Below are 18,857 nucleotides of genomic sequence, written 5' to 3' on the forward strand. Positions count from 1 at the left end.
AAGCTTACAGTTTATATTTTGAACTGAATATTTCACCTGTCATATCCCCTGATGGAAAATGTGCCGTTCTTACTTTGCAGACTCTGAATTAAACATTAAAAATATTTTTAATTGAGGAGGAAACATTTTCACTGGGAGTGGAAACAGCATATTAATATGTGATGATCCTGAAGGCAGCTCCAGAGATAATCAAATTATGTTTTAAATATTTGTTCAATTGTCTTCCAAACCCCATTAGCCTATTGTAAGTTTTGAGTGTCTACTAAAATAATAATAAAAGCATTCTAACATGAGACCTGTTTGTTACCATCGTGCCTTATTAGACATTATGAAACAAATCATATGTAAAAGTGAATTTTGCCAAAGTGCTTAAAATACTTCTTTTTTTAAAATTATCTTTCTATACTATCTGAAATCTACTACATCATGTTTACCTTTTTATACTATGTCTAATTTCCATTGCAAATATTAATCGCAGTTAAATTAAGAGGGGATGGCAGTAAAAACTGGCGCTGAGATGATCAAGGACGTTCTCGGGAAGTCCAGATTCCCGCGTGAACTTACGAAGTACGGACTAGCAAGAACGCGAGTACGGACTTGCGTACTTGAGTATTGAGAAACAGCCAGATTCGGACAATAGGAACACATTTTACGACAGCAGTAATTGCTTTCCGGCAGAAGTAGGTTACAAAAAGGTGCGCGTTTCTAGGGAGATAGATAGGGAATGGTCCTTTGAGGAAGATGTAGAAGACGCGAGTTTCTCAGGTAAATAATCAGCTTGTTTGGCATTACCTCGCTGTTACCGAATAGTATCAATTCTCTCGTAAGGATCTCGAAGGATAGCTTGTGGGAGCAAGTATGTGCAAGTGCGTTCAAACAAGCTAAACATTAATACCCAGTTGTTAGCTTAAATAGCTAAAGACAAGCCATTAAGTTTCTATTTTAATGGCTAGATTTAGGTAGTGAGACTAGTTGGCTTAGCAGGCCAGTTCCGACGTAGCCAATGAGTAAATTAAATGAAAGTAACGTTAGCTAGCTCGAGCTAAGTTATCATCTTATCGGTTAGTTTACGTACTGCTTCGCTTCTGACATTAGCCTAAGAGGAACTGTTAAAACCGTCGAATTTGTAAAGGTTTGGGGTTGGAGATGACCCTTTTATTTATCTGTAATGTTTTGAAGCTGTGCTGTCGGGCTCACGGTTAGTCACCTGCGATCTGTGTCATCATAAATGAGTTGGTACGAACTTTAACCACGGTGTCAACGTCGCATATGGGAATTATTCAGCATGACTGTAGTAAACTTCTTTTAACTTTCGTTTCTTTGGGAAAGCATGAGAGAGAAGAGAGATAGATGCAAGTATGGTGAAAGACTCCTGTGGTTCGTATGATGGAAGGACTGGGAAAGGAGAGATCAACATGTGGCGCTAGATCCTTCCCATGGCTCGCTCACACCGAAACAGAGGCTTCAACCCTGCTATGGAAGCTCAAGGACTGCTTCTCCGCACATGAAACAAGCTCCCCTCATCAGACAGACAAAGTATGTATTTATCAGTACAGACATATGGAGCTTAATGAAGAAACTGAACTGTTTTCTAAATGAGAGATTAAAATGAAAATATTTCAGGTATGTTATCAAACCATTAATGTAAACTAATTTTTTTATTTTATTTTGCTGCGCAGTGTTATTTACCCCCTTACTGAGTACTAGAAAAAATAGTTGTCACACTTAAATGTTTCAGATCTATCAAATTTTAATATTGGATAAAGATAACAGTAAATACAAAATGCAATGTTTAAAATGAGGAGTTAATTTATTAAGTGAGGGAAGAGGTAGCTAACCTACCAGGCCCTATGTGCCGCCCTTGCCAGCAAGAGCAGCAGTAAAGTGTTTGTGGATAACACTTTACTGGGAATGATATGCATCACTGTGGAGAAATTTTGTCCCACTCTTCTGTAGCAGAATTGTTTTAATTCAACCATTGGTGGCTGTTTAAGGTCATGCCAAAAAAATCTAAATTTAATTTAAATATAGGCTTTGTATAGCCCACTCCAAAACCTTTGAGCCATTTAGAGGTGGATTCACTACTGTGTTCTGGACCGTTGTCCTGTTGCATAAAACAAGTAAACTTGAACTTCAGAGCACAAACTGATTGGGGGACATTCTCATTCAGGACTTTCTGTCAGTTACATCTAGTCATTCATGTCCTGAAACAGCAAAGAAGCCCCGGGCCATCACACCTTTGATATGATCCTTTTTTATAAAATGCTGATAGTTTTATGTGTGCTGTAACTTTAACTGATACAAGTGAGGCCTACAGGTTTTTGTTTTTTTTTAATTTTATTTTATACATGCTGGGTGAAGACATAATTTTGGGAGGCTTGCCATTCCTGGGAAGTTTCACCACTGTTCCAAGTTTTCTCCATTTGCACTTCATGGATTTTGTCATGGGTTACTGGAGTTCCAAACCCTTATAAATGGCTTTGTAATCCTTTACACACTGATAGATGTCAGTTACTTTTTCTCATCTGTTCTCGAGTATTTTTAGACTGTGGCATAATGTTGCTTTTTGAGATCTAGTTTCTTACTTCGCTTTGTCGGACATGCTCTATTTGAAGAAATTGCCAATTCATCTGACCTGAGAATAATCAGGCATGACTCTGGCTAGTGAAACTGAATTCAGCTTTCCAAAATATGTGGTTAATCAGTTAATTTAAGAAGGGGGGGGGGGGACAGTTGCCTTTTCACATAGGGCCTGGTAGTGTTAGATAACTTTTTTTTTTCTCTGAATAAAAATAATCATTTAAAAAGTTCATCTTGTCTTTTTCCAATAATAACATTTGCTTGTTGATCTTTTTTAGATGTTTTTTTTTAAATATCGTAATCTTTTATTTATATTTTTTAATTCATATAGATATGTCTTTATTATGGCTTTGAGAAGTCACAAGAAATTTACAGAACTAATGTGAAGTGATTTTTTTTTTCTTCTTTTCTTATTCAGAGCAATCACATGGACAACAGAAAGGCTGTACTGGATCTGAAAGATGTGCCTCCTCCACCACTGCACCATACTTCCTCTTCCCAGTTATCCCAGCCCTTCTCTCTGTCCTCTCTCCCATTGCCTCCTCCCTGCTTGCCGCCACCTCCCCCTCAGCTTGCACAAGACTCCTTCCAACAACCGCCACCACCTCATCAGCAACAAGAGGGGGCTAGCCCCAAAGTAAGCATTTGCGAGCACTGTGACCACAACAACACAGATGGCTTTGGGTTGTTGGGTGGCAGAGGTGTTGTTGGTAGCGGCAGCAATGCTGCAGGAGTTGTTTCGCTTTATATGGCCCCAGGGTCTCTGGGAGCACCGATCAGTACTAGTAGGTCTGGGCCTTGTTCTGTAGCCTCATCTGTTCATCAGTATAAACATAAATTTAGCTGTGGCACTGGAGGTGAAGCTTTTGATCCTTTATTCAGTCTTAGTTGCAAACCTCAGCTGTCCTCTTCTGTTGCTACCTCTCAACCTATTTCATCACACCCCTACCTCCCCTGCTGCTCAGGGCTTCTCCACACCTACCCAGCTGTACCTCTTTCTTTCAGTCAAGCCAGCCTCTTTCCCTCTTCAGCACCGATGGCATCCTCTCTCCCCTCTGTTTCCTCTCTACCTGCTAGCTTGCATGGCTCTTGCCTGACCTCTTCTGGCTTTTACACATGTGGTGTGGACTGCAGCGCATCAGCCAGAAGATCCCAAGGAAGTATACTCGGTGGTCACCCAAGCACCAGCACCATCACTACTACAGCCACTTCAGCACACTTCTTCTCTAATCCTATGCACCTAAATGTTGAACGCACTGTTTGTGTGAAGGGGGCACACTACTGTCAGGAGTGCTTATTTAAGGTTGGTCGATCTCTCTTCATTAAATTTGTGTGGCCTAAAGATGCAGGTATTTTTTTACAAAATGTTGAGCTGAATCATGTGTGTTTAAGCTTTTATCGCTTTTCATATTTCTTGTTATTGCTTTTTTGTGTGTTTGAGCGTCTTGAATTTGTACCCTTTTGCAGCCTATGAATGGTCTGATGGCAGAGTCCGACAAGGTGCACCCAAGTGTTCCTATTCCTCAGACTGCTCCTATTCCTATTCCTATTTGTAATGGCTGTGGCACCTTCTCCGATGGCAAAATGCTCATGCCATCAACCAGTCTTGGCAAGACTGGACAGAAATATGGTTAGTGGAGTCAGTAATGCAGCAGTACAAATCGGCAACAAAACTGAACTGATTTTATTAACTATAAGCTTCCAAGAAACCTGAGTGTGCTTTAAAATGATCGCTTTGCTAGGATCACCAGAGGGTACTGGTCCCGAGAACATCCCTCCAGTCGGGGTCTTTTGGGACATTGAGAACTGCAGTGTCCCCAGTGGACGCTCTGCTGGAGCTGTGGTCCAACGAATTCGCAACCGCTTCTTCCAGGGTCATCGTGAGGCAGAATTCATTTGCGTTTGTGATATTAGCAAGGAGAGTAAAGCTGTCATCCAAGAGCTCAACAACTGCCAGGTATCAGTAATATTCAAGCAATAAAAGCAGTCTGAAATTACCCTAATTATGACAATACAAATACTGAGTTCTCTTCATGCTGGTAATTGGTTCTATAACATTAAGTATAGCTTGTCCTGAAGAGGTTAAAAAAAAGTTGTGCGTTCAGTATTTTTAGCTTGACTGATCAGCTTGTGATTTTTGTCTTAACACATCACACACTTTTAAAATATCCATACAGTTTGAGTGTGTATTCAGTCACTGCCTAAAAGGAGGAATAATTCAGACGCTTAATAATTGTACTTTTACAGGTTACTGTTGCACATATTAATGCCACAGCCAAGAATGCTGCAGATGACAAACTTCGTCAGAGCCTACGGCGCTTTGCTGAGACGCACACTGCACCTGCAACTGTTGTACTGGTATCCTGTAAGTTCACCTCTGATTACTTGTAATGAACTACAGCCATGTTACCACACATACATTTGTGATAACACAGGTCACCTTTTTATTAACAGCTGATGTGAATTTTGCAAGCGAGTTGAGTGACCTGCGTCATCGCCATGGTTTCCATGTAATCCTGGTTCATGGCAGCCATACATCTTCAGCTCTACTGCAGCATGCCAACAGCCATGTGCCCTTTCAGGAGATAACAGCAGATCTGCCACCACGCATGCTTGTCAAAGCGCAGGTAGGCCTCATAAATGCTTCATTAAGATTTTAAGAGTACTTTTTAAACTGTCCTTTTATTAAGGTAAGTATACGCTAACAAAATTAACGAAGGACAAAATCTCGTTTTAATGTAAACTTGCCAAATGTGAAGAGCGATGCAGCTGGAATGTGAATTTCACACACGATTGAGTTACTAATCTAATAGTGGGAATTGGAAATCATTAATTGTTGCTAATCGTTAATATTGTCGGCCATTCCCACTTGTTTTTCCCAAGTAAAAATAAATAAACGTTTTATTTTCTGAGTGTAAATAATACAAACCAGGCAGCCGCGGTGTCTTTTCCTCCCCTCCTTCAGCCCAGTTTCAACCACCTCTATGTGCACAACCTCCCTCTCAACTGTGACAAGAACATGCGGAACGCTGTGAAGCTCAGGCTCCGCCGGCTGTCAGACAACTGTGGCGGCAGAGTACTTGGTGTGTCCCAGGGCACAGCAGTCCTCCGCTTTGGCAGCCCTGAGGCAGCTACACGTGCCCGCAAGCGAATGGAAAATGAGGATGTGTTTGGCCACAGAATCAGCCTCTCCTTCTCCCCGCGGCCCAGAGACGATGCAAGTCCTGAGTCTGAGCTTCGTTCTCAGCCCCATCACTTGCCTCAGACTCTGGCCCGGACCTCTCAAACCCAGGATTCAATGTTCGGCCCTCCCCCATCTATAGCCTCCTTCTCTTTTCTGCCCCTGGAGACACCCAGGTCACCCAGAAGGCCACGGCGAGCAACCCGCCCCTGCCACACCCCTGGTCCGGTGGCTGAAAGGCCCTATAGCCCCAGGAGGGGTTGCAGTGGGCCTCCCGGTGGTGCTCCAGCCAAGCCCCATCAGGTCAGCAGACTCATCTGTGCCTGCTTCCCCTCAGCCTCCATTGCCATCTCTCTTTGTCTGGGCTGCTTTGTAAATCACTGTAGCTTCTCCTCCCCCCAGTGACCTTCTAATTGCTGCTTTGACTAACAGCTTGTAACTGTTAGCTCCTGCCTTTTGCCTGCGCATGTAATATGTGTTGCTTGTCCTTCATTAATCCACTCCTCTCCTGCTCGTCAGTCATCGTGTTATTGCATGAACGCCATATAGCTTTGTGTCTGTGGTTTTGCTCAGTATATCAGTGCTGATGTAGTTTGTGAGCTACCATTTTGTGTGTTTTGTCCAGGTTCTGCTTTATGTGCTGCTATAAGCGCTTTCTTTTCTTTTCTATTTTTCAAATTAATGAATTTACTTTTGGAGAAATTTGGACAGTGCTGATTTCTACTATGATTAAAAATGACCTCTAGTGGCTGATTCGGTTTGTCTTTTTCTGGTTTGTTTGTAACCAGTGTGACAAATGGGGGGGGGAGCTGACCCATAAATTAACTGGGATGGACATTTAAGTCTCTTTGTAGTTAAACAGTAAGGAGAAAATGTAATTTAAGATTTCTCTTTAAGCACCAAAATTGAATGAAGACATTAAATCCTAGGTTTTTTGTTGTTGTTTTGTTGTTAGTTTTTTTTATATAAAGCCTTAGAGGTTTTTATATTTGAGGCTCACAATAAAACAAACGCAATGGGACTACCACAGTATTTTCAGTGTGCTGTTCTCATTGCTGCGAGGGCAAGTAGCAGAAAAGTTTGAACTGTCTCAGTATTCCTTTTATATCAGAGCAATTTACAGTGTTACACCCTTTAATGCAGTCAAGTTAATTTAAAAAATACAAGTTGTCCTTGGCTCAGTATGGGCCCTTCGTGAGTTTAGAACATAAGCAAGCACAGTTACGTAGTTACGTTACTTAACTGACGTCTATGAAATTTCTGTTTGATAAACAAAAATATATTGTAATCTGGAGAAAAATAATAAAAAATGTCTAAAATATTTGATCATAGTCCTGGAGATTTTCTTTGGTGCCAATCTAAAACCTTTTTGTTAATTATAAATTATTATTATTATTGCTTTTAATATGTAAGAAATTCCCTGAAAATGAGCTCTACGGTAAAGCAGTTTTTCCTTTTTTTGGCATTTTGAATGTACATCCCTAGTTAAACAGCAGTCCATGGTCTTTTCTGAGTTTCTCTGTTCTGCTTGTATTCGTATTTTGTAACTACTTGAACTAATCGCTTGACCATCCTGTTCCACACATGGACAGGATGGATACGACCATTATCTAGCAGGTCAATATCTACAACTTAACTTCTGCCTTCCCTGCTTGATCCAGGAGCTGGGCAGTTTGGAGGGGAAGGCCAGAATGAACTTTCAGCACTTGGAAAAGGGATGTGCTGCCTTGTCTTCGACCCAGAATAATGGTGAGGCTGGAGCACTGGAGCAACTAACTAAGCCTGTTCTCACTGTAGAATCCATCTACAGCCAGAGGTACACACAGAGATGGCGGGAATAAATTTTCAACTGAAAATAAAATGTTTGTCATGTTTGCGTCATGTTGTTTATCTGCATGTGCCTGTTGTTCATCTTTCTGTATAGCAGAGAGGACTCCAGCCCTCAAAGTGCAACTGAATCCCCTGTTGACCAAGTGGACAGGAACTCAGGGGAGTTCCAGATTAGCACACCCTCCGCCTTCAGCAAGTTGAACCTACACAGAAGCTTCAGCCCCCTTGTCTTATCTCAGGGCTCCTGGTCTTCCAGGTTACCTACTGCTGCATGCAAATTATAAACCATGCGTAATGATAAATGTAATTTTAATTATGTTTTTATTGCATCTCTCCATTCTCTAACATAAGGAGTGCATCCCCTTGCCTATCCAGCCGTTCCTCACCTCTGATTGCTGCCCCTCGTAGCCCTTGTTCTGAAGCTTCTGAGCCTTTCTCAGAGGGAGCAGAGATCCAGGTTGCCAACCTGGACTACAGAATGTCTCGCAAGGATCTGCAGCAAACTTTAAATGACACCTTCTCCCGATACGGAAGGGTAAAGCGTAGTCAAATTATGCCAATATTTCATGCAATGCATATCTGTGTTCTGCTCACATCTAAGTAGTTTGTATATGTTTTACCTACCCTTTCCTCTCAAAATCACTTTGTGGTATAACTTGTTTTGTTTAGGTAAAAAGTGTGGAGCTTAGCCCCCACACTGACTACCAGCTGAAGGCCACAATTCAGATGATGTCCCTGCAGCAGGCCATTAGTGCAGTCAGCGGCCTACACCGTTACAAGATCGGAGGCAAACGCATTCAGGTGTCTCTGATCACCGGTGGCAGCAACAAATCTCTTGCCATGCTCGGGTACAGTTTATATATATTTTAGTTTGGAGCTTTAATATGTTGGTTACATTGTGAAATTTTAAAATTTAAATTGTTGTTTGGTCTATCGTGGTGACATTTGTGGTTGTTATTTTATAGCCCAGAGATAATCTCCATTCTTCAAGATGCTCCTGCCAGTTGCCTTCCTCTTTTCAAGTTCACTGAGATTTATGAGAAAAAGTCAGTATCTTTCTAAACTCGTTATTGTCTAATTTTTGCATACACATTTGGTGTTTGAGTATAGCATTCAAAAAATGAGATGGCAAAAAAATGTAGTAAAAGTATATACTCCAACTCTGCCCTGCTCTCTCCAGATATTCCCGTAAGCTCGTGGTTGGCGATCTGTATCGGCTCCCAGAGCTGGTTGCAGTGCGGGAGCAGGGAGGCTCAAGGTTTGTGTGCCTTCTGTCCAACAGCCAAATACGTCAGAGTCCACTGGGATCTTCCCAATCCCAGGAGGGCTCCTCCTCAGCAAGTGGGAGTCCTGTTGTGTTTGAGGAGTTGGAGTACCATGAGCCTGTCTGCAGACAGCACTATTCACTGCAGGACTTCAGGTATACAACAGTTCGAAACCTTTATATTGTAGCGTAAGTTGACCTTTTTCCATCACTGACTGTTGTTCTTTTTTTGCAGTGAGGCCGACTTTGACCCTGATTCCTATAAAATCCCATTTGTTGTAATGTCTCTGAGCACACTAGCCTCAGAGGTCCACAGTCTGTTGCAGTCACATCAGGGCACACTTCCACTCCTCAGGTAAGAACTGGTTTATTACCTGTTACGTGTACGCATTTTTAATGTTAGAATATATTTTCTGTCGTTATAAAGTTATTAAAAAGTTTAATTTCCATTTAGTTTTCCAGACTGTTATGCAGCAAAATTCAGACCACTTCAGCTTGGCAATGAGTCACTGGAAGGTGGTGTTCCTCTGGAGCACCTCGTCACCTGTGTTCCCAGTATCACAGTAGTCACAGCTCAAAATGGTTTCAAAGTCATCAAGTGGATCAACAATAAACCTCCGGTGCCAAACTCTGGTAGGTACATTTACAAATCCGGTTTTTATTGGAGTTTCATTTTCATTTTTCACAGTGCTGTTCAGACCTCTCATCTTGGGTGTGTTTTGGGGTTTTTTTTGTTGGTTTTTTGTTTTAAACTCTTTAACCATCTGATATGAGTTCTTGTAAAGTTATCAGGCAGTTTGCGTTTAGCTCAGGCAGCCCATTTCACCTTAACAATTTATTTTTTTTTTTTTTTTAATTGTCACACAGAGCCATGGATTCAACGCTGCAAGAGTCCAGTCGGCAATCCACAGCTCATCCAGTTTAGCCGAGAGATTATTGACCTCTTAAAAAGTCAGCCGTCATGCATAATGCCAATCAGCAAATTCATTCCCTCATATCATCATCACTTTGCCAAGCAGTGCCGCGTCTCCGACTACGGCTTCTCTAAGCTGCTGGAGCTCCTCGAGGCTGTGCCACATGTTCTGCAGGTATTTTTAATGAGGACCACCCAGTGATGATCTTCCGATTGAACAATGTATTTGTTCATGTTGTCTTTGTTTATTTTATACGTTTTTCATTTTTCTAACCAACAGATCTTGGGTATGGGTACAAAGCGTTTACTGACTCTAACTCACCGAGCTCAAGTTAAACGCTTCACCCAAGACCTGCTTAAGCTGCTTAAGTTTCAAGCCAGTAAACAAGTGGCAATCAAGGACTTCATGCAGGCATACCATTGGTAATTAAACATAAATAGGACACGTGTGTTAGTTTCATAGGAGCGGAAAAACTGTTTGAATTATTAGTGGTGTGGGTGCTGTAATGCATTCTTTTGTGAATCAGGTGCTTCTCCAGAGACTGGAGAGTAACTGACTATGGGATATGTGACTTGATGGATCTGTTGACTGAGATCCCTGACACCACCATCACCATCACACAACAGCCCACCGACACAGTCATCTCAGTTCCTAAGAGGGGTGAGTGCATAACTGTCAATTTGGAAGTAGAATTTAAAAGCGCATTAGACTTGAGTTTTAAAAAGGATCTACTTACCTGCAGAAACTGTTAACCATAGAAACCTTATTTTATTTTAATGATGCATTTCTTTTTGGTTGCCTATCACTAAAGTCGTTTTCTTTCTTTACTAGAGCGTACTATGGAAGAACTGGAGCGTACCAAGCAGTTTGGGAAGGAGGTGGTGGACCTGCTTCGCCACCAGCCTCACTGTCGAATGCCCTTCAGCAAGTTTATACCAACTTACCACCACCACTTTGGTCGCCAGTGTAAGCTCAGCCACTATGGGTTCACCAAGCTCATTGAGCTCTTTGAGGCAATCCCTGATGTCCTGATGGTGAGTGTGGCGTGCAGTAGGTTTTTGCTTTTGGCCAAGGCGATGCACGACGATCGAATCACTTCCAGTATGTACACAGCATAAGAAGTTTTGCCAGCATCAGTCACAGTGAACTGATGCTGCTTTGGTGATGAGACTTCTGGGAACGAATGGCATGGGGTTATTTTTCACTTAAGAGGATTTGCCATGCCTTTTGATTTCAGTCAGTGGATCAGGCCAGGTTTCTTTTTCCTGCATCTCCCTTGAGTGCTTGGATAGAACTGTCTTTGTAAATATAATTATGATGTCTGGGACTCTTGGTCTTCATGAAAAACAAACTTACCATTTAATGCCCTCGTCCTTCATCAGGTGCTGGAGTGCGGTGAGGAGAAAGTGCTGTCTCTCACTGAGGTTGAACGTATCAAAGCTCTGGCAGCTCAGCTGGTCAAGCTGCTGCGGGCTCAGAAAAACTCCAGTCTGCCTGTGAGTCAGCTGCTCACAGAGTACAGCAAAACCTTTGGTTACGGGCTACGCCTGCAAGACTTCGACGCAAGCTCCCTGCCTGCTCTGCTGACCAAACTCTGCCATGTTGTCAAGGTAAAGAAGAAAACATCCCCAGGGGAAGCTGTGTAAATCTATCTGCTGAGAAGCTCGCTGTTGCTTAGTTTAATAAAATAATAAAAATAGAGCTTCACTTGACAGTCAGATGTTTTTTGTAAAGGCAGAAGCATGTGGTCATGTCTGCTAAAAATAAAATTAATAGATTTGTTGTCTCAGGGGTTTTGTCTTCATTATAAATTAGCCAGTTTATTAAATGCACAAAATGAAGTCTCGCACAAAAGTCCTGTCAGTCATCCTGGAGGTTATAAAGTTTTTAAAATCACAGTAAACGGTAAAAAGTCTCATTTCATATAACTTAAGACACATTTTCAGATATTCTTAACTACCCACTTTGTGCATTTCTGAAAGGTGGTGGATGGCGCGGATGGTCGGGAAGTGCAGCTGATCAACAGGAAGTCTCTGCGCTCTCTGACCTCACAGCTACTGGCACTGCTCATGTCCCAAGAAGATGAGAACATCACCAAAGGTTTGAAGGTGGAGGAGCTGAGCCAGTATTACCTAAGCATTCACGGAGTTGCGCTAAACCCATGTGAATATGGGTTCCTTTCTCTCAGCGAGTTACTGAAGAGCCTTCCATACCTGGTCGAGGTGAGTACGAGAGTTTTCTTTGGGGTTCCCCCCCCCCCCCCAATACTTTTACTGTGCTTGATCCATAATCATCATCTTTTCACAGCTGTACCACGAGGAAACTGATGATACCACTCAAGCTGCCAGCAGTCATTGGGAAGAATTTGTGAGGCTAACCAGGCTTTACCAGTTTGCTCGTAATGTACGCGCGCTGCTCCACACCTACCATTACAACCAGATCTTCCTGACTGAGTTCCACGGAGCATACAACAAATTCACAGGCTGCAGCCTTGATCCACGTTTCTGTGGGTACACCAGCGTTGATGAGCTGCTCAGTGCGATTCCACAGGTATAGTTACTGCAGTAGAGACTGGAGCTCCTCTATAAGGAATCATTCTAAAACATGAACAGGCTTTCATTCAGATTTGCACCTTATATGTGACATGGACTTACAGTGGGGCAAAAAAGTATTTAGTCAGCCACCGATTGTGCAAGTTCCCCCACCTAAAATGATGACAGAGGTCAGTAATTTGCACCAGAGGTACACTTCAACTGTGAGAGACAGAATGTGAAAAAAAAAAATCCATGAATCCACATGGTAGGATTTGCAAAGAATTTATTCGTAAATCAGGGTGGAAAATAAGTATTTGGTCAATAACAAAAATACAACTCAATACTTTGTAACATAACCTTTGTTGGCAATAACAGAGGTCAAACGTTTACTATAGGTCTTTACCAGGTTTGCACAGACAGTAGCTGGTATTTTGGCCCATTCCTCCATGCAGATCTTCTCGAGAGCAGTGATGTTTTGGGGCTGTCGCCGAGCAACACAGACTTTCAACTCCCGCCACAGATTTTCTATGGGGTTGAGGTCTGGAGACTGGCTAGGCCACTCCAGGACTTTCAAATGCTTCTTACGGAGCCACTCCTTTGTTGCCCGGGCGGTGTGTTTTGGATCATTGTCATGTTGGAAGACCCAGCCTCGTTTCATCTTCAAAGTTCTCACTGATGGAAGGAGGTTTTGGCTCAAAATCTCACGATACATGGCCCCATTCATTCTGTCCTTAACACGGATCAGTCGTCCTGTCCCCTTGGCAGAAAAACAGCCCCATAGCATGATGTTTCCACCCCCATGCTTCACAGTAGGTATGGTGTTCTTGGGATGCAACTCAGTATTCTTCTTCCTCCAAACACGACGAGTTGAGTTTATACCAAAAAGTTCTACTTTGGTTTCATCTGACCACATGACATTCTCCCAATCCTCTGCTGTATCATCCATGTGCTCTCTGGCAAACTTCAGACGGGCCTGGACATGCACTGGCTTCAGCAGCGGAACACGTCTGGCACTGCGGGATTTGATTCCCTGCCGTTGTAGTGTGTTACTGATGGTGACCTTTGTTACTTTGGTCCCAGCTCTCTGCAGGTCATTCACCAGGTCCCCCCGTGTGGTTCTGGGATCTTTGCTCACCGTTCTCATGATCATTTTGACCCCACGGGATGAGATCTTGCGTGGAGCCCCAGATCGAGGGAGATTATCAGTGGTCTTGTATGTCTTCCATTTTCTGATGATTGCTCCCACAGTTGATTTTTTCACACCAAGCTGCTTGCCTATTGTAGATTCACTCTTCCCAGTCTGGTGCAGGTCTACAATACTTTTCCTGGTGTCCTTCGAAAGCTCTTTGGTCTTGGCCATGGCGGAGTTTGGAGTCTGACTGTTTGAGGCTGTGGACAGGTGTCTTTTATACAGATGATGAGTTCAAACAGGTGCCATTCATACAGGTAACGAGTGGGGGACAGAAAAGCTTCTTACAGAAGACGTTACAGGTCTGTGAGAGCCAGAGATTTTCCTTGTTTGAGGTGACCAAATACTTATTTTCCACCCTGATTTACGAATAAATTCTTTACAAATCCTACCATGTGAATTCATGGATTTTTTTTTTTTTCACATTCTGTCTCTCACAGTTGAAGTGTACCTCTGGTGCAAATTACTGACCTCTGTCATCATTTTAAGTGGGGGAACTTGCACAATCGGTGGCTGACTAAATACTTTTTTGCCCCACTGTATGTGTGCATATGAGTGTGGACTCCCAAACAGCTTGTATTTACTTGTTTCTCTCCTTCAAAAACTCAGCTCCCTCTCAAGAATCTCCTTATGTGGATGAATTCAGCTTCACCTACTGATGATAGTAGTCAGAGTTCTGAACTCAGCTTAGTGAGTTCAGGGCATATATGAAGTAGTTCTCCACCTGCTGCAGGTTCTGGTGAGATTGGACCTCCAGTTTGTAGGAGACGGACTAATGCCACCAGCACCGTCTAAGATGGTGGAGCTTGAGTCAAAAATCCATTTTAGGGAAGGTTATAAATATTAAATATCACCGTATGGCAACCGGACAAGAACGCTAGATAGTGGTGGGGAAAAATGCAAGACAGGAAGAGCAGTTCACTAGTAAAGGGATGGCACATGGTTGTGTTCATAGTAGAAAATATTTTTAACCTTATATACTTTGGTGGCTGATAATAGACATGGGCAACCAGCCCAAGTAATCTTTGTGTGGGCAACACTGATCTAAATAAACTCTTAAACCTTTTCTCTATTGATCGCTTTTGTTAATGTCCTGAACTTTTGTGATAATTGTTTATTTCTATCAGTTCTCACCATTCAGTTTCTGATTTGTTCTCATCAGGTGATCTGGATCAAAGGGCATGGTCACAAGAGGATTATCGTTTTGAAGAACGATATGAAAGGTAAAGGTGTTGGGAGTCTTTCTTATTGAAAGTTCAGATTGAACTTTAGGTTACTGACATGCTCCACTGTGCTGACTGAAGTGATCAAACTAAAAGGTGATTTTTGGGTTGTGATTTCATGAGATGGCGGCTGTGCATTGTAAGAAAATTGTAATTAAAGTGCTTTGTCTGTGTGTTGTAGCAAAACCAAGCTGTTCAGTCTCCAACAGCCCCCAGCCGGAGAACACTGAGAGCCCGAGAGACAGCCCGATTAGCAGTGCAACATCTGGAGCTCAGAGTCCAGGTAATGGAAGTCATACATGACTGCTCAAGGTTTTTGTAGTCTTTAAAGATATACTGAAGAAAATCAGGAGTTCTGAAATAAGCTTTTTCTTAGCTTTACAAAAAAAATCATGGTGAAAAAAGCTCAATGCCTTTTTTTCAGTTTTCAGTTTTTTATGTTGCATCATTCTCTCCTCCTCTTAATTGGCTATTGTCGAGACCTCGTGTGTTGGCCAGCCTTTTTAATTGATTTTATTTTGTTTTACCTTCCAGGTGCTGATGCAGCTGCAGAGTCAGAGCTGCTGTGTCTGTCGTCTCCAGTGGACCTGCTGTGTGGCCCTGTTCCATCCTGCCTACCGTCGCCTCAGCTTCACCCCGACCCCGTTGTCGTCCAGCAGGCGGATCTGATTCACTTTGAGGAGAGAACTCCTCCACTACCAACAGGTGGTCCATCTGATTTATGCCGTTTTTGTGGTATAAAATTAAAAGGATCAGTCTTATTTGCACCTTTTCCATCTGTAGTTAAGTGTGAGCTTGTTTGTTTGTATTGTTTGAACATGTGGTGGCACTGGCAGACGTCACAGCTGATCTACCTGCAAAGCGTGATGGCAGCACAGATGACTCTGCAGACCCCAGAGAACCACCACCACCACCTGACACAAAGACCCTCCTGTCCATGGACAGTCCCAGCAGAAGAGCTTCACGTAGTAGAATCAAATTAGCAGCCAACTTCTCATTCACGGCAGGCCTCTGATCCTCTCATATATACACATACAGTCTCACATACAGCAATACAAGTTTACATACAGTGTAACTCTAAATAAAAGAGTTGAACGGCTACACTAAACACATAACACAGAAGAGCATTGGTCTTGACCCTTTATGTCCTAACAGGCTGTTGCATTCTGCATTCTTCGTCATCACATTTGTGCCATTTTAGTTAGTTTTTGGTTTGTTTTTTCAGTTCAGTCTTCTAAGTTCACCAAACTGATTTGCTTCTTGCAGACTTTCTGCAATTCTGATTTGCCAAATGTCATCTGCTCTAACGTGTGTTTAGTTTCCTCCCAAGGGCAATTAATATCCATGAATGTGCATTTTCAGTTTAGAGCCATATTGTGTTGAACACTTTCAGTGAATGAGCTGAGTTTGTTGTCACTGTGAACAAAGTGGTAGAAAACAATGGGAGAAATGCTAGGGATGAGTAACTAGGTTTTCTGTATTACATCAAAGAAGTGTAGGTATTCACTGTTTACAAAAATACACGAAGGTTTTTAAAGAGATTTTTGTTAATGAACCACATTGAGAAACCTTCATAAATACTTCCTTGCTTTATCTCCAAGATATAAAATTTCATTTAGAACTTTCTTTGTAGCTAACCCCAGATATGTTGACCCAAACTAGCAGCTGAAGCATCCACCTGTTTCTTTCAGGTTTCTAAAGAAATTGCTTTTTAATCAGATATTCTTCTGTATTTTGTCTGTGTAAGGAAGTAGCCTCAGCATAGTGTTCAGTTCCTTTTTGTACTGTGTAGAGTATTTGGTCACCGGTAGAAGAGTTTGGCTTAAATGTGTAGCGGATTGAGTGGCAATTAAATGCTGGGACTAAAGAGAAGCCAGGTCTTAACTGTTAAGACTGTGTTGTGGAAGCTGTCGGTCTTTGAACAGTTTTAGTTTTGCAACAGTTGCTGCTCTCCGGAACTTTTATTGTTGTATGTTCACTTAATTTATAGCAAAGACTTTGGCTTGTGTCTTCAGGGCCTCTAACGAAGGCCTCAAAAGTTATTAAAAAGAAAAAAAAAAAAAGGCACTTCAGTATTTCAGCCATGAGCGTGCTTAGTCAGCAGAAACTGACTTAAGCTTTGTCTTTAGTCAGCAGCCGGGGTGTGTGTGTTTTGTTTTAGTATTTTGTCTGTGTGTGTGTGTGTGTGTGTGTGTGTGTGGTTTACACTGGAGTAGGTGGTGTGAAATGTGCATGTTGTGCATAACTGAGTTTATGCATGGTGTAATTCCAGGAGAAGCAGAGGCAAACAGAAGGATTGTAAAGACGTTCTTTAAGACCAGTCTTTATTTCCACCGTGATGTTTAGATCCCAGAGTTGGCATCACCCCATGCAGCTGTTGTATACTGTAAGTGCTCAAGGTTTGTTGCTTTAACCTTGGAGCTGGTCGCCGCTGTATCACTGGTGATCCACTCGGTCTGAGATCTTGAGGGGAGCGGTGAGCACTCCTGAGCTTATGATTTTTAATGAGACTGAATAGTTGAGTTTTTAGGGAAAGAAGGTGATCGGTGATGGGTTTGAGGAACAGCATAGGGGGCTCTGGGAAGCCTCCTGAACAGATTGATGTGCACACAGAGGCCCCGCTGAGGCTCTCTGGAATCTGCCGGGCTTTTACAATGGTTTGTATCTGCCCCGGTGCTGAAAGGACTCACCATCTTTACCTCCCCACCCACTTTAATAGCAGTTTTAACTTACTGTTGTGGGTTAGTTTTCTCAAATTTCGTTTGTCTTGAGCATTTACCAGGCTGCTGGCTACTGAATTGCCACCAAACAATGTTGACTGCCTGTGACGTCGAGCACGACCAGGGTGCCACTGAAGTCAGAGGGTTGAAGCTGTTTTTGTTCAGTGAAAAGTTTAGAGAATGGGCAGCAGCCCATTTAATCAGTTTGTTTGCGTTCTCTGCCTGTTTAGTCAGTGTTCGAAGCATAACATGAGTCTTTCTGTCAGACATGAATTGAAAGATTTCCCCTAACAACTCACCAAAATGTCTGACATACAAATCAAAATGATTTTAATTATAGCTGTTATTGTTTATCTCTCCTGCAGGGTTTTGTTGACTGTCTGGAAGCCACTTTGATTAAAGACTCATTGGTTCAAAATCATTATTTAGAAGTGGTAATGATAGAAACGAGCTTAAAATGCGTACGAGAAATGAAGACATTACTTTTTAGTGAATTTGAGCAAACCCTAGCAGCTCCTCGGTGTACTGCAGTGACAACTACCTCTGATTTTATTTCGTTTTCACTTTGATTCAGTTACATCAATGAAAGGCTCTTATACCAGTCAACATATGCACTTATGCATAGTTTTGGTTTAATGAATGCGAGGCGTTTGCATGGTGGTTTAAACAAGTTTCTTCGTTGCCTGTGTATCTCACGTTGTCTTACTTTGAACTTTAATATTGCACATTTGTTCTTCTTCTCTGATTTATTCAGCAGTGTCCTTTAACCTTTTTTTCTTTTTAAACTGCCCAACTAATTTCCCCCTCCCCTTCCTTGTACTGCACTGTTTTACCACTGTGCTGCACCTAAAGTTGCTGTAACAGTCACATTGTTGAAGGGACCAAAAAAGATTTGCGTTAATAAATTTCACAAGCATCATTTCTGCCTCTTCTCATTATTCAAACATACACACGGTGAGTTCCTGAAAGATGCTCTTTATTTAAACATATATGTACAGGTAGTTTCAGCTTATTTTCTGCATATTTGTTCAATACTTTGACATTAGGACCTTCATAAATCCACTACAACTACAGAATGCTAAGTTATCAGAACAAAGGTAAAGTGACAGAGAGCAACACTTTGCTTGACATGAGTCACACTAAAGTCCTAAATACACTCAAACACACACCATCTATTGGAGGCATTTACAGCAGAGTTGCATTCATTTCCTGGAGTTTATCATTTTAAAAACGCAAGACTTAAGTTCAAAGGATGCATGTTGTTTCTCTGCAATATCCAGAATGATGATGAATGATGTCTCACTACCACAGTGAACACTTCCTGGCAGCTGATGATGCAGATTTTAATATGGCCTCTGATGTGCTGATTTGGGGAGGAGGGTAAATGTGATGATGGAAGATCAAGTGTTGGCATATACAGGC

At 42.1% G+C, this 18,857-nt stretch overlaps 1 protein-coding gene across 3 annotated transcripts; it reads left to right on the forward strand.

The window, feature by feature from the left end:
- The first annotated feature begins 683 nt into the window (after window positions 1–683).
- Window positions 684–18,345, forward strand: marf1 (meiosis regulator and mRNA stability factor 1). 3 transcript variants are annotated; one of them, XM_085355137.1, is made up of 27 exons: window positions 684–765; window positions 1,330–1,536; window positions 2,999–3,883; window positions 4,048–4,210; window positions 4,323–4,537; window positions 4,828–4,945; window positions 5,035–5,207; window positions 5,546–6,064; window positions 7,423–7,577; window positions 7,686–7,847; window positions 7,943–8,126; window positions 8,261–8,439; window positions 8,557–8,637; window positions 8,772–9,011; window positions 9,091–9,210; window positions 9,310–9,488; window positions 9,723–9,943; window positions 10,049–10,191; window positions 10,296–10,429; window positions 10,601–10,803; window positions 11,152–11,379; window positions 11,752–11,991; window positions 12,077–12,319; window positions 14,655–14,715; window positions 14,897–14,998; window positions 15,250–15,420; window positions 15,552–18,345. In XM_085355137.1, the coding sequence occupies exons 2-27, from the start codon at window positions 1,384–1,386 to the stop codon at window positions 15,728–15,730; spliced, it is 5,451 nt and encodes a 1,816-aa protein (XP_085211263.1). In that variant the 5' UTR covers window positions 684–765; window positions 1,330–1,383; the 3' UTR covers window positions 15,731–18,345. The 3 variants fall into 3 exon arrangements, with proteins under 3 accessions (XP_085211263.1, XP_085211265.1, XP_085211264.1); XM_085355139.1 differs by having other exon boundaries at window positions 7,689–7,847; XM_085355138.1 differs by lacking the exon at window positions 684–765 and adding an exon at window positions 1,146–1,236.
- The last annotated feature ends 512 nt before the right edge of the window (window positions 18,346–18,857 follow it).

This window comes from Diplotaxodon limnothrissa, linkage group LG6, assembly GCF_057381915.1.
Source record: "Diplotaxodon limnothrissa isolate DT_005_m linkage group LG6, D_limnothrissa_male_GT1.1, whole genome shotgun sequence".
NCBI lineage: Eukaryota > Metazoa > Chordata > Actinopteri > Cichliformes > Cichlidae > Diplotaxodon > Diplotaxodon limnothrissa.

What these genes read in the sequence shown, in the direction of transcription:
- marf1 (XM_085355137.1), top strand. Translation starts at nt 1,384, where the DNA reads ATGATGGAAGGACTGGGAAAGGAGAGATCAACATGTGGCGCTAGATCC. An exon ending in CAATCCCTGATGTCCTGATG is followed by an intron (nt 10,804 to 11,151) that starts GTGAGTGTGGCG and finishes GTCCTTCATCAG; the next exon opens with GTGCTGGAGTGCGGTGAGGA. An exon ending in ATCTGGAGCTCAGAGTCCAG is followed by an intron (nt 14,999 to 15,249) that starts GTAATGGAAGTC and finishes TTTACCTTCCAG; the next exon opens with GTGCTGATGCAGCTGCAGAG.